Below are 14,157 nucleotides of genomic sequence, written 5' to 3' on the forward strand. Positions count from 1 at the left end.
TGCTGGATCTGAGCATGTTCCAGGCTTGGGAGGCTTGTGCTCAAGTGACAGGACACCTTCGATCCCTGTCTCCCTTCCCCCTCTTTCTTAGAGAAGCTGTCAGCCCCAACCTCAATCCCTTTGCCTGCTGGAGTCACTCTGCAAACCCTCTAGAGGACTCTCCAAAAGGAGAAGGGGTTCAGAGAGAGCAGCATGGAGCCTGCAGAGGGCTGGTAGCAGCAACGGGGGGAGCATTAAACAGAATCCAATGCTGATGAGGAAATTACACTTGTTTCATTAGCAATCGGGAAAGGCAATAGCTCAGTTCTTCTTGGTCACAGTTGAGCTCAAAAGCTCATTATCCTGCTGCATGCATGCTTTCACTCCTCGTCAATAAACACCATTTCCAGTGGCTGCCCTCCATCCTCCCCAGCTCCCCATGGCTGCACCAAGGTGGGGCTCTTTCTCCACTACTTAACCTGTGGTTCAGGATCACAGTAACAGTTTAGGATGACAACAGAGGAGAGACAGAGAGAGAAGCCTTGAAATATCAGAATTTTGCTCTCCCCTGCAGCCATACTGAGACATGGGCTAGCCAGCTCAGAGCAGAAATGCCTGTCTGGTTGGCCTTTTCCTTCTCTCTGAGCTAGGTTTCTCCCTGGTACAACTCTGCTGAGCAGCTCACTTCAGTGGTGTTACAGCAGGGCCATGCTCTCCCTCTGTGTAGTCTCCCTCTGCCTGCCCCCCATGGCATCCCGTGTTCTCTCTAGCAGGGATGTTGTGACTATCCCCCATCTATCCGTCAAGGTTTGCAGGGCTGGATGTTTCTGGGTTGGAAGCACATTCAGTGGTTGCCATTATAAAGTCAATATTTGCCAACAGCTCCCACTTGGTAGAATCTGAGAATCTGAACTATTCCCCTATATTTAGGATCTGGTCTACACTAGAAAATTAGGGCATTTTAACTACATCAGTCAAGAGTGTGAAAAATCCACCTCCCTGAGCAGCACTGTTAAGCCGACCTAAGTCCCCGTGTAGACAGCACTAGGTTGATGGAAGAATTCTTCCATTGACTTAGCTACCACATCTCAAGGAGGTGGATTACCAATATTGACGGGAAAGCCCCTCCCATCGGCGTAGGTAGTGTCTACACTGAAGAGCTACAACAGTACAGCTGTTACATTTCAAGTGCAGACAAGCCCTCAGAGTAAGAACTACTGTAACTGCAGTACTCAGATCCCAGAGATGGGAGGATGGAAGAGGGGTATAGCTCTTGACAAAAGTTGACCTTTTTATGGTGACTACTTTATGCTATTATTCTGAATTGCTTAGAAAACCCAATAGAACCTTATCAAGGGTAAATCATTGTAGCTGTGTTGACTCCATGGACTCAGTTTCCACCAGCAGAGAATATGGCCCATTGGCTCTAATGCTCCCGAGAAGGAAGCACTGGCAGAGATTAGAGAATAATGAATTGAAATCTCTTTGATAATTGTGACCGAGGCATTCCATGTATTTTGCTTTATTGCTTTTAACCTCCATGCTATGGATCTCTATTAGAAGGTCTGGATGCTTTCTACACTGATTGTTTCTCTACCAAGGACTCTGGTCCCTACAGAGAATAGCTGGCAAGTTATTATCAGACTCTACAGACCAGGCACCATGGCCACTTTGTTCTTTTCCCACTGTCAAAGTTCAGACCTATGTTTAGTGTCATTTGAGTGAATTACATAGGCTCTCGGCTGGCATTGCTCTTTCCCAGCCTGCCTGCAGTTTCATTAAAGAGAGGTGATGATCAGACAAGTATCTATTTTAAAATGCCATCTCCTTACTCAACAGATTCATAGATTTTAAGATCAGAAGGGACCATTATGATCACCCAGTCTGACTTCAACATATGTCTTCCAGTCATATCTTCTCAGTTGCAAATTCATGAGCCCTGAAGAGCCCATATAGCTACGGGAGGTGCACTGGGTGCTCTTCTGAGGCAAAGCTGTAAAATTTGGATCCTGGTCCAGATTTCCAGCATTTCACAGAGTTCATAGTCATGTTGGTTTGGGCCCATCTTAGGCAAAGATGAAGAGACAAAGAGAACCCAGTTCACCTTTCAAACCCAAGCAGCATCCATTGCACTAGCAATTGGAAAAAGCACCTTTTGACTTGTAACCTGAGCAAGTTTTGTATGGAAGTCATAGAATCATAGGACTGGAATGGACCTTGAGAGGTCATCTAGTCCAGTGCCCTGCACTCATGGCAGGACTAAGTATTATCTAGACCATTCCTGACAGGCGTTTGTCTAACCTGCTCTTAAAAATCTCCAATGATGAAGATTCCACAACCTCCCTAGACAATTTATTCCAGTGCTTAAGCACCCTGACAGTTAGGAATTTTTTCCTAATGTCCAACCTAAACCTCCCTTGCTGCAATTTAAGCCCATTGCTTCTTGTTCTATCCTCAGAGGTTAAGAAGAACAACTCTTCTCCCTCCTCCTTGTTACAACTTTTTATGTACTTGAGAGAGTCATTGAGAGAATGTCAATGGGGCGCCCATCACTATGCTATGGAGGAGGGAGGAAAGAAAGGGCTGTGCATGCATATTCCACTCTGCAGTTCATATATAGCATTTCCCCTCACCTCCCTGTGAAGTGCTTCTGATGACCACCACCCATGATTTCCTCCTTAATAAACTTCCCCATTTCACAACCCCCAGCATCCTACTAAGAACAAAACTGACCAACGCGAGTTGCTATTGGCAGTGTTGCCAATTCCTGTGGTTTTATCATGAGTCTTGCAATATTTGGTGTTTCTTTTAAAGGCCCAGCTCCTGGAGCCATGGGATTAGGTGTGGCTCTTGGCTTTCATTTAAAAAAAAAAAAAGCAAGTTCCTATCCCTCATGGTTGCAGAGCGAAGCTTGAAAATATGACCCCCCTGTGCACCTGCAGATCTGGAAACCAGGTGACAAAGAAAAAGAAACCAATATTTTAAACATTTTAGAAAGATCTTGTGATTTTGAGGGCATGACTCATACTTTTTGACTGTCCAGGGTCAGCAGCATTGCACTGAACATTAAAGAATTGTATATCCTTAAATTGTACTTCCAGGTGGGTAAAGAAACTACATAAACTGGTATGGCCTGGGTCAGACGGACTAAGCACCAGCTTGGGGGAAGGGTAGAGACATCTCTTTCCCACTGTGTTTCACTTCCCACTTTGTTCCTTGCAGGGAGCGAGTTCTCAGGGAACCCTTACAGTCACCCTCAGTACACGACCTACAACGAGGCCTGGCGATTCAGCAACCCAGCGTTACTAAGTGAGTACCTGCCTGCCCACACACACACACACCCGCCTCGCGCTCCTTCTGTGCGTCTCTTTGTTTTCTTTTCTTTGTTTGTTCGTTTGTTTTCTGAAATGGTCTGCAAGTATCTGGCCAGGCTAAAGGTCTTTCCCTCACTTTCCAGTCTGGCCTCTCAGTGGGTATTTTCATGACATCTATTTTTTCTCCAGCCTGAGGCTGCTCCAAAACTCTACTTCAGATGGGGTCAGAAATCCATTTCAGGTTTTCCTTTCTCCATGGGTTGCACCCACAGTCCATTCCAGATTAGGTCAGAAATCCACTTCAGGTTCTTCTTTCCCCATGGGCTGCACCATTCCAAGGGTGGTCAGCAAGTTCTCCACCCAGGAGCAATGCTCACAATGCCTGGGTCAGTTTGGCTGAGTTTGTTGGTGGCTGGTGTAGTCTGTCCAGCAGGGCTGGAGCCCCACTGAACCTAATGTTCACAGAAAAACTAAAATTTGTCCCGGGTGGGGGGGGGGAAAAGCCCTAAAACTCTGACCTCTCACACAGCATTTCCTTGTATGGGAACTGGAGATTTATTGTATGTAAAATAAATAAGCTGTGATTATTAACTACATATTCACTAAGGTTTAACAACTGGGTAATAGATACACATTTTATTCCAGTGTTGTTAAACCTCAGCAAATGTGGTCTTAATAATCAATCACTGTTTAACTCCCATCCAATAACCGCCCGGAAGGCTTCTGTTCCAAGTGTGACCAAAATCCCAAGCAATGAAACAAAGGACAATTGTTTTGTTTCTCCCCCAGCTGCGTTTGGAGATGGCTCGCAGCTCCATATCACATCTGTTCAGTCAATCCAACCCCTAGAGGCCTACTGCAGATGAATTGCTGCAGCTCAGGTACGGGGTGCTGCCAGAGTGATACTCACACACTGACCTCTCAGCCCCTGTGCAGAAGAGCAACAGCAACAGGTCCCAAATGTTTTGCCTGCACGCCCCCATTTGGAGACTTACTGATTCCTGCAATGCCAGACAGCAGCAAAGCAACCAAAGAATCCAGGGCCAGGTGCTCATTCTGCAGGGCTTCCACAGGGCCCCAGCAGAAATAGGTGTGCATGCAAGGTGCATGCAAGATCAAGCAGAGGGCGCCATTTGGCAGAGGCGTCATCATATTCAACTGGGATCGCAGTCTCATCTGCTGATGGCACAAACCCAAGTGGGGGCGGGGCCCAGAGCATGGGAACCACTGGTCTACAGGAACGAGGATTTCCCAGCCCTGGAGAGACCAGCTCTGCTGGGAGCATGATGTGTGGCAATGTATCTTCAGAGAAATACAGCAGTTGGGTGGAAGTGTTGGCCCACCTGCTCCTGGCCACAGGTCTTCCCTTTGGTCCTTCTCCTTTTGTTCTTTACTTTTGTTTCATTTTCTTTTCTTCTTTTTTTTATTTTTATTTTTTTACTGTTTGTCCTTTCAACCAGTCCATTCTTCTCCTGTGTTAACTTTCAGGTTCCCCTTATTATTATAGTGCCACATCCCGAGGCGCTGCACCTCCCACTGCTGCCGCTGCCTATGACCGCCACTAGTTACCATGGAAACCACATGAAACTGCAGGGCGACAGCTTAGGCCTTCATATTGTACCTGTCTGATCAACTTTCTCCATCCCTGGGAAGAGTGAAGAGAACTTCTCCATCCCCCTCCACGCCCAGCTATCCTTTCCCTTCCCCGCAGAACGTGTTGGATTGAAGCGCTCACGACATCGGACTGAGAAATACGCGTCCCCTGCACTCTGTCCCTCGCCCCAACATAACTACTTCCATGGGCAGCCGGAAAGGCCTGTGGCCAGCTCACCTGCTGCTGCAGTCCGTCAAACAATCCCAGGCACAGTTCAGCCACGCAAGGCCTCCCTGACTTTGAAGACTGAGGGGAATTCCAGCAATGCAACCTGCCACCCTCGTTTATACAGGACCCTGTTCTCCAGGGAGTGGTAGAGGCAGGGTGAAGCGGGGAGGAAGCCACCTGCAACAAAGTGTTCCCTCGAGAAACTTTCTTCCGTGGTAGAAGCTTCAAAATGCTAACCGACAAGCCTGTTTCAGAGGCCTGAGGGAATGGTCTGGCTAGCATGGGGATGGCAGCACAGAGAGGCAACCCATCTGGCAGTGAAGGAAAGGCCCAAGTGCAACACTCTCCATTCCCCCCCCACCTCCCGGGTCTCTCTGTGTGCTCCATCCCCACTCTTCCCTTCATGCCCTGGCTTCCTTCAAGGTTCCATTTGAAGGACACACCCGGCATGCTGTGACCTCACAGGGCGGAGTTGGGTTGAAACACACACAAACACGATTTCTGTGACACACAATCAGCTCAGACAGGAGGATGGAGCGACATCAACCAACCGACCGATGAAATGAAGAAATATATAAATAGATATATAAATATAACTGTGTTTTTATGCTTTGTCATGAAGGTCTGTAAAAAGGAAAAAAATGAACAAATCCCCAATTTTCTAAAAAAAAAAAAAAATCAACAAAAAAACAAAATAAAAAAAACCCTACAAAAATAAACCCAAATCCCCTCGCCCGAATGGCACACAAGTTCCTCTGATGTTTGATGCTCCCCATTCACTCTTGGGTTTCATTTCCTTTCTGTTTTGCACTAGAATGTGATGGAGAGGATTGGAAGCCAGCTCTGCCCCATCACGTCCTCTTTTCCTAATCCCAATCCCATTCTTTGGGGAGCAGTGTGGACAATTCACATCTGGCAAAAAAGAAAATTACCAAACAAAACAGCCAACTAAACGCACCCCATGGGAAGTCAGCTTTTTCTGTGTCCATTGTCATCAAACAAAGAAAACAAACCCAGTCTCTTGCTCTAACTGCGCTTGTGGTAGAAAGGAACGTGTGGGGTTTCATGCAGGTCCATTAGATCTCCCTTCAGCCAGCAGTTCTGAGACAGACAAATTCAGAATTGGCTGGGATTGTTGCTTGGTTCCCTGCCACTTGGTTCCCATGTGCTTAACCTTGCACCTACTCCCTTCACCCATACCTGCCTCAGTCAGCCTTAACTCCCACACCTTAATGCCTGTGCCCTACACCGGTCCCCCAAAACCTACACCTTAATCTCTATAGCCCCATTACATGTTCTACTCTCAATTCCCAAGCCCCTACAACCTTGCTATCTATGCCCTATCCCACTCCCACGGTCCCTTTACCCTAATCCCTACACTTAGTTATCTGTGTTGTGCACCCTAACATCTATCCCCTATACCCTCATCCTTGCACCCTCAATCCTATATTTCACACCGTAATATTCACTCCCTGATTCCTGAATGCTCTTGTAATGATTCTGTAGTGATTCTCTGCTCTCTTTGGTTCCCCAGTGATTCCCAAGCACTGTTTTTCGAAAGGCTGATTGTCAGCGGAAATGCTTATTACTCCTGTATTGCTGACAACTTCAGCTGCTCCTGTTCTTTGGACTGACACTCCCAAAAAGCTAGTCAAAGAAAACATGAAGGCTAGAGCTGGTTTCATGGGCAGCAAGAGGTAGATTCTCATTGCTGGTTTAGAGAGGATTGGGGTAAGATGAGTGCACCACTGTCCATGAATAAAGGCCGGATAGTGTCAACCCATTGAGGGTGGAAATGTGAACCATGGAGCAATTTCTGAAACTAGCATTTGTATAAAGCCCAGGGTTCCCAGCCCCTGAATGAAATGTGCGCATGGACTCAGCTTTGTCTCCAGGGTTAGCCTGAAGGCAAGAAAAGTCCATCATCAGCAACTGGCTGTAATGGTCCCAAAGACCCCACTCACCCAGAGCTCTTTTCAGCACTTGCACATCGCAGGCTGACTATATGGATGCGTTTTCTGCAATGGGATGGCCCAGAATGCTAAGAGGGAGTGTTTTTGTTTACACAGAAGATAAGGGCCTAAAATCTGTTCTGGTAAATCTTGAGTAACTCCAGTGAAGTCAACAGAGTTACTCCACTCCACTAAGTCAATGGCATTGCTCCAGATTCATTACTGTGAACCCACTGAAGTCAATCGTTATTGGAATTTATCCAGATTTATGTCAATGTGACTGAGTTGAGAATTTTGCCTATTGTCTCAGTCTATCTCAAATGAAAAAAGAGACAACGGTTAATCATTTTTAAAAACTCACCCTCATCATCCCCTCGGTTTGTCCCCCACATACTAGATAAATGCTGGGCCATAAGCCATGATGTCCCCATTTGATTCTCTCAACAGTACCTTTGTTCTCCTTGTCCAAAATCCAGCTTCACTCAGCATGCAGTCAAGGCCAGAGGTATCTAATGCCAACCATGACAACTAGAATAACCCAAGGGGCTTGAAAACATGAGACTGACACACCTCACACTGGACAACCTGCAGTTCAGGAAGACTGTTCCAAAGCAGCTAGCTGCTGAGAAAAGTCCACTCTTACGATGGCATGTCACAGAGAGACAAGATAGGCTGAGAAGGCAGGATTTGGTTGGCTCAGTCATGGCTGGCTTAATTTGATGCTCAGAGAGCCAAATTCATAGTTGGTTTAACTCCACTGATGCAAGGGGATTTCCCCCACTCATTGATTTGGCCTGGAAAGTTTAGAAGAACAGCAAGTGGGTTTGATCAGGAAAACAGAAGGACAAAGTAATATGCAGAGGACCAGGCAGTCTTATCCTCTTCCATCACCTCCCCCCGTAAAGCCCCATGCGAATGTACTGAATTACATTTGCCAAAGAGTTTCTTGTGTTGGTTGTTTTGAGTTACAGTCGATGGATGCATTGTAAAGCAGTATTATAGCTAAAGTCTAGTAGCTGACACGGGGATTTATGTGGTGATATTATGCAGAAGAAAACCATCAATATTCATATAGATTCCATTAGATTGGACTATGCAGGAAACACAGAAATTCTACCAATTATTTAAAATTATGTTATTTGCAAAAACAATTGCTGCTTTGTAGGAAGATAATGTGTGTAATGTGAAGGCAATTCCTCTTGTATATAAGTTCATCTCCATCTTCATCATGGTAGTTATTAAAACAGCCTCGTCTCATCCTGTACATAAGGAACGCGCTGTCTGTACTGTGCAAGTCTTGTTGTGCTCACTGAAAACAAAACTATCTGTTCAATAAAGCACAGCACAAACCCAGAACCTGAGGGAACAGCCAAATTGTGGAAGGGCTCCTTCCCCAGGAGCCTGGGAGTTGGTTTATTTTAGGTGGATTTTTTTTCATTTTTCTTAAAAAAAAATTACAACAAAAAACAAACAAAAATAAAGTTTGGAAGGAAAAAAATCACTATGCAAAATCCAGCTAAATCTGTCGCTGTGTTTCACGTCTCTCCTCCATTCTGCTTTCTTTCCTTCCCTCGCTCTCCTTTATTTTCCTCTCCCTCCTTTCATTTCTTCTCTTTATCTCCCTCCTCAACACTCTTTATTTTTTTCTCCATTACGCCTTCATTTCTAGCCCACCATCACTTCTGGAGGGGGGATTGGTGTTTCCAGTGGTCAGAGAAGATGACAGAGATAGGACTCCTGAGTTTTCTTCTTGGCTCTGGGTAAACATTGTCAAGCCACATCATCTCTCTGCACCTCAGTCCCCTGCCTGTCAAATGAGTATGATAATACTTCCCTACTTTACAGAGGTGGGGTAAGGCTGAATTTGTTACATTCGCCAACTGCTTTGAGGTCCTTGGATAGATAGCTCAACAGAAGTGTAAAGTATTATTAGCAACAGCAATGATTTCCACTGCACTTCCCTCTCCTTTTCCTTTCCCCTTTCGCTCTCTCGCTCCTCTTTATTGTCGTTCTTTTCTTTACTCTTCTTGCTTGCTCTCCTTGTCTTTTCCATTCATTCTTTGCTCCATCGCCATGTTTTCTTTTTCTAACGGACCGAGCAGAAAGGTGGCACAACCCCTTTTTTTTCTCTTTCGGGGGAAAGAATCCCACAAGCTCTTCGCAAATGACGTGCTTTGCTGGAAGGAACAGGAAGTGTGGCATTTGGAACCAGGTGGCACTTGAGGCCTGTTCTCTGAATTCCTGTGTCCTCTCATTAACTGACCTCTTGTTTAGCGGCCTTGCTGGGATGTGGGGGTAATGGGGGAGGGAAGGGGGGGAGGGACAATTCCATTAAAGCGACACCTTTTATGACCTGTAAATGTGGGGTTTTTTTACCTCGGGGTGCTGAAAGGGGCCATGTCTGCATGCTTTCTGACCCATCAATAGTGCTGAGTCAAATACAGAGCAAAGCTTCAGAACTAATCCCAACATGAATGTGAGGATATTACACAAACAAAACCCAAACAACCCTGCATCCATCTCTCCTTGCGAGTGTTATTCTGGATACATTCCCCACCCCCACCCCCCCGCAAAGGAATCTTGTTTTACTGAACTGTTGGAAAAAAAAAAAGACTTTTTTCACCCAAAGGATATGCAGTCCCCTAGGGAAAGAAACAACAGCCAGACCCGTCCTGCTCGGGATCGACTGGATGAGAGTTTCTGTAGGACCCACCCATGCTACTGCAATGTGATCCTCGCTCAGGTCTGGGAAGGTGACAAGATTTGAAAGGCAGGAAAAAGGGATCAAATAACAATTCTAGAACTGACAACACAATCAAACCAGAACCAGAACTAGCGGCGGCCACTGGGAGGATGCTGGGTGGGAGAGGAGGGCATCGTCAGGCGTAGGGTCATACCTGTTCTAGGCTGTTGCAGCCATTCTTGGCTTTTCCTCATTGCTTCAATTCTGTTTGAATCTTTTCTTCTTTCTTCTTCCTCCTCTTCTCTTTTGTGTGTGTGTGTGTGTGTGTGTGTGTGCGTGCGCACATGAGAAATAAAAACAATTTTTTTTTGTATGTCACCCTGGTGGCTCCTGGCTTTTTTCTCTTTCTCTCTCTCCAGTAGATTCACCCCGGGATTTCTGGGTTGTCACACTCCCCGCACCTACACCTTTGGGCACCCTGTAAACAATAAACACCACTACTTCTAACTGTCACACTGCCTGATAGAAGGCACCATATGCATTCTAGCAATGTGTCCTGCCTCTGTGAGCTTCCACTAACCTAGCTTCCCAGCCCTGTGAAGTGCCAGCAGAACTCCCTCTTCCACTGATCTCTCTCAATGGACTCCCAATGATACACTTACATTTGGTGTCTCCCAAGCAGTCCAGATGTTATTGGGTTAGCCATTGCGTTACAGTGACCCTGGGCAGCGGTCCCATTTCACCCCTCTCCCGCCTCCTTGTAATCTCATTTGGAGGTTAGCATCACTTGCTCAAGGTGTCTTCCGGGCGTATTTTAACCTTCCAGAGTTAGTCCCAATTCTCAACCAAAGTGATTGGACAGAGTGGGTGTACTTTGCAAAGCCTCAACAGAAAGCAGGGTGATTGACAGCTGTCAGAGCTGACGCCTGCCACTCTGCTACACTAACAGACATATGCTTTCTTTCCATGAGTGGAATCCCTGTAACCAGGTGCTTTATCGCACCCTCCTCTCTATTCTGAATCATCCTGGTCAGTTGAGGGGCAAAACCTAATGCAACATCATTAATAGCCCAGTTACCAGCCTTAGTATTCATCCTCTGCATAAGAAATAGCTGTATGTTATTTTAAGGAGCACCATAAACAGGCCAGATCCTGACCTATTTACTCAATGTTTCCTCAAGCATCAGCTCAACATGAAGTCCAAGGAAGTTTAACTTAGTATGGGCCCAGTGAAACCCTAGCAAGGTGCTCGCAATTTGGCCAAACTAAGTTTGTATCCACATTTTTCATGCTTCTTTAAATTGTTTTTACACAAAATCAATGGGCCAGATCCTCAGCAGATGTAAATTTGCATAGTTCCATTGACATCAAGAGACCAGATCCCCAGTTTATGTAAAGCAGCATAGCTCCTCTGAAGTCTGGACAGAAATGCTTCCATGAAATTGTTTTGGATTTGGTTTTTGTAATCCAAACGGTTCAAATTAAATTTTGCTTTCTCCAGAACATTTTTTCTTTCGGAGAATGCCGATTTGTCAAAATTGACGAAGTTGCAACAGAACCACTTGGTGGACTGCTTCAGAGCCAGAGACCCCAGTGTCTCCAGCCAGCATTCATGGCAGCTCCCCAAGGCAGACAGGCCCAGAGCCACCAGTCCCTTTCACAAAGAATGTTGAAATGTTGGGGTTTTGTTCCAAATGAGAATGAGACCAAATTTTGAAATATCAATATCTTCTATAAAACGAAACTACCTTTCTCTGCACAGCTGCAGGTGTTAGGAATCTGCCCAGGCATAGGTGAAGGAACTAGGGGTGCGGGGGGTGCTGCTGCATCCCCCGGCTTGAAGTGGCTTCCATCATATGCAGGTTTTACAGTTTGGTTCAGTGGCTCTCAGCACCCCCACTATACAAATTGTTCCAGCACCCTTGCACCCAGGATAGCAATGGGCTGATGTGTGAGAACTGGGAAGTGAACCGGATTACAAACAAAGGAAATTGACCAACCTACATTCACTGTCAGAGATGAGTATCTGACTAAGAATCAACAACCAGTGTCACTGGTGGAAAGGAAAATGGATTTTCAAATTTCATTCTGTTTTAATAATAGCTACATAGAATTTTAAGGCCAATCTGTTCGTCTAGTCTAATCTCCTGCGTAGCACAGGCCAGAAAATTTCACTCTAATTCCAGCCTTTAGGCCTGTAATTTGTGGTTGAACTACAACATAGTTTGAGAAAGACATCCAGTCTCAGGAGCTGTTATAGTCTGGAAAAAAGAAATAGTAGAAAGCACCAGATTCTGCCATCCCCTACTAATCCTACTGCAGCCCACAGCCATTCTCAAGGGCAAGGTACTATGCAATATGAGTAAGGGCATCAGAATCTGAGCCTCAACAAGGAAAGGGATGAAATAAGGGATTGCACAACAATGGCCGAAACAATGTACTCCTTTTTATAGCTACTGGGATAAGAAAAAGAGGCATTGGAAGTATTCTGACATGACGAAGGCCCTATAAAAAGAGATTTGAATAAGAAGCAGGTAACAGAACGCTTGGAATCCATGAGCGTGTATGGTCCCAGCCAACCTGTCCTGATGTATGTATCTGAAGATATTGAGTTAGCTAATGAATTCTGTCCCTCTGGCAATCAGTTCTGAAAACCATGGCGACTGGGGAGGATGGAAGAAAAACAAATATGGTACCCATCTTCTAAAGAAAAGAAGAATGATCCTGCTAATTAACAGCTCACGTGTCTACATATTAGTCCTTCTATCCGGAGTAAAATACTGGGGAAATATGGGGGTGAGGGGAAGACTCATGGAACAGCTAGAGGCTAATGGAGACATGGACAATAAACTGCACAGATTTGTAAAGAACAAAAACTAGACTGCATTGGCATGGCAGCTGGGGGCAGTGTCTGGCCAAATAACTTCCCATGATTCAGCACAGAGGAGCTGCCCCTGCCCCCTGTGATGCATCATCGGAAGTTTGTCAAACCCAGGATTGCCAAGCCCAAGAGGAAGAGCTGCTGAGGAGGGCCACAGCATAGTGAGAGGAGCGGAGGATGGAGGGGGACAGACTCCTCAGCAGCTCTGCCTCTCCCCGCTGTGGGCCCCTTCTTTCCCCCACCCAGTCTTCTGTCCCACTCACATTGTCCATCCACATTCTACGTGATTTTGCCATGCACATGGTCCCCATGTTTCTGCCCCTTTCCTCTCCCACTCTCCTGTCCACTCAGAGTTCCCCCTGCATCCACCATGGGTTCCTGAGGGTTTTTTTTCACTACAAAAAAATGCAGTTTGGGGTTGACCAAAATTGTTCATGAATTCGGGTTGAATTTGGCAAATAGCTTCAGCTGGAGAAAAAAATGGGGGAAAATTCTGAAAAAGTCACAATATTTTGTTTCGACATTTTCTGAATGAGATGGTGTGACTTTTCACCTCTCAATTTAGCCAGATTTAACGACAAACAAAAATGGTTAAAAATATTGAAAACAAAACATTTGGTTTCATGTGAAACAAAATGTTTCTTCAGCCTGAAACGATACCTTTTGGGGAAAGAGTTATTATTATTTTGGTGAGAAATAAAGGAAAAATTGCTGTTTCGTGTCAAATAAAAAAAAATTGTTTTTAGATATTTTGGTTTGACCATGAAACCAAAAAAAAAAAAAAAATCAATGATTCGCCCAGCTCTAACTAAGAGTCCTACGTCACAGTATCCCTCCAGTCCCCTGGCTGGGTTCTGATGACTAGCCCACACTCTCAACCCCTGAACAAGGAATAAAACCTAGAAATCCAGATTCCCAGCATGCTAGAGTAGCAAATAGTTGTGTGTAAGTCACACCCCTGGCTAAGTGTGTAAGTCACATCTCCCTAAGTGGCTTGTGCACAAAGAGGATAACAGCCTACTACTGCTATCAGCTAACAGCGTTATTCCTGTAGTTCAAGTGGTAATGGCTCTGTTGTTAAGCTGAAAGGCCTAGACTGATGCCCTAGGGGCAGGACCATTAAACTTGCACATGATGGCGATTTTTTATTTATTTTTGTGGTCTATGAAGTTCCATACAAAAAATGAAATTAAAATTAGGCTGTAAAACCAAGCACTCAAAAGTAAGCAGATGGCAGAATGAACAAGAGTGGATAGAAACCTAGACAATATCCTGTAAAGAACAGTCCAGCATTGGCAGGGAGATCAATTAAACCACTCTGTAGTTCTTTGCCATCTTTAACTTCAATGATTCTGTCAATAATGCAGCTCTGGATTACCTGAATTAGCAGGGAGAGAGGGATTAGCTGCCCTCAGGCTTGGGTCTCCACTGCCATGCATCTTTGTGCAGTCATGTACATCAATGCAAATGGATGCAAACGGCTAACAAAGCTGTGTTACACCGACTTAGCAGTCACTTTGCCCTGA

At 45.4% G+C, this 14,157-nt stretch overlaps 1 protein-coding gene across 6 annotated transcripts in view; it reads left to right on the forward strand.

Annotated features, from left to right (window-relative positions):
• The window catches only part of PAX2 (paired box 2), a 132,842-nt gene that overhangs the window by 106,050 nt on the left and 12,635 nt on the right, over positions 1-14,157 (forward strand). For 3 of the 6 annotated variants that reach the window (XM_075130705.1, XM_048858390.2, XM_048858391.2), the window contains exons 9-10: positions 3,202-3,288; positions 4,801-8,488. In XM_075130705.1, the coding sequence (XP_074986806.1) occupies positions 3,202-3,288; positions 4,801-4,922 (209 nt within the window). In that variant the 3' untranslated portion in view covers positions 4,923-8,488. Of the gene's footprint in view, positions 1-3,201; positions 3,289-4,781; positions 8,489-14,157 lie in introns of those variants that run through there. The other 3 variants (XM_075130706.1, XM_048858393.2, XM_075130704.1) reach the window with 2 other exon arrangements.

This window comes from Caretta caretta, chromosome 7 (genome assembly GCF_965140235.1).
Source record: "Caretta caretta isolate rCarCar2 chromosome 7, rCarCar1.hap1, whole genome shotgun sequence".
Classification (NCBI taxonomy): domain Eukaryota; kingdom Metazoa; phylum Chordata; order Testudines; family Cheloniidae; genus Caretta; species Caretta caretta.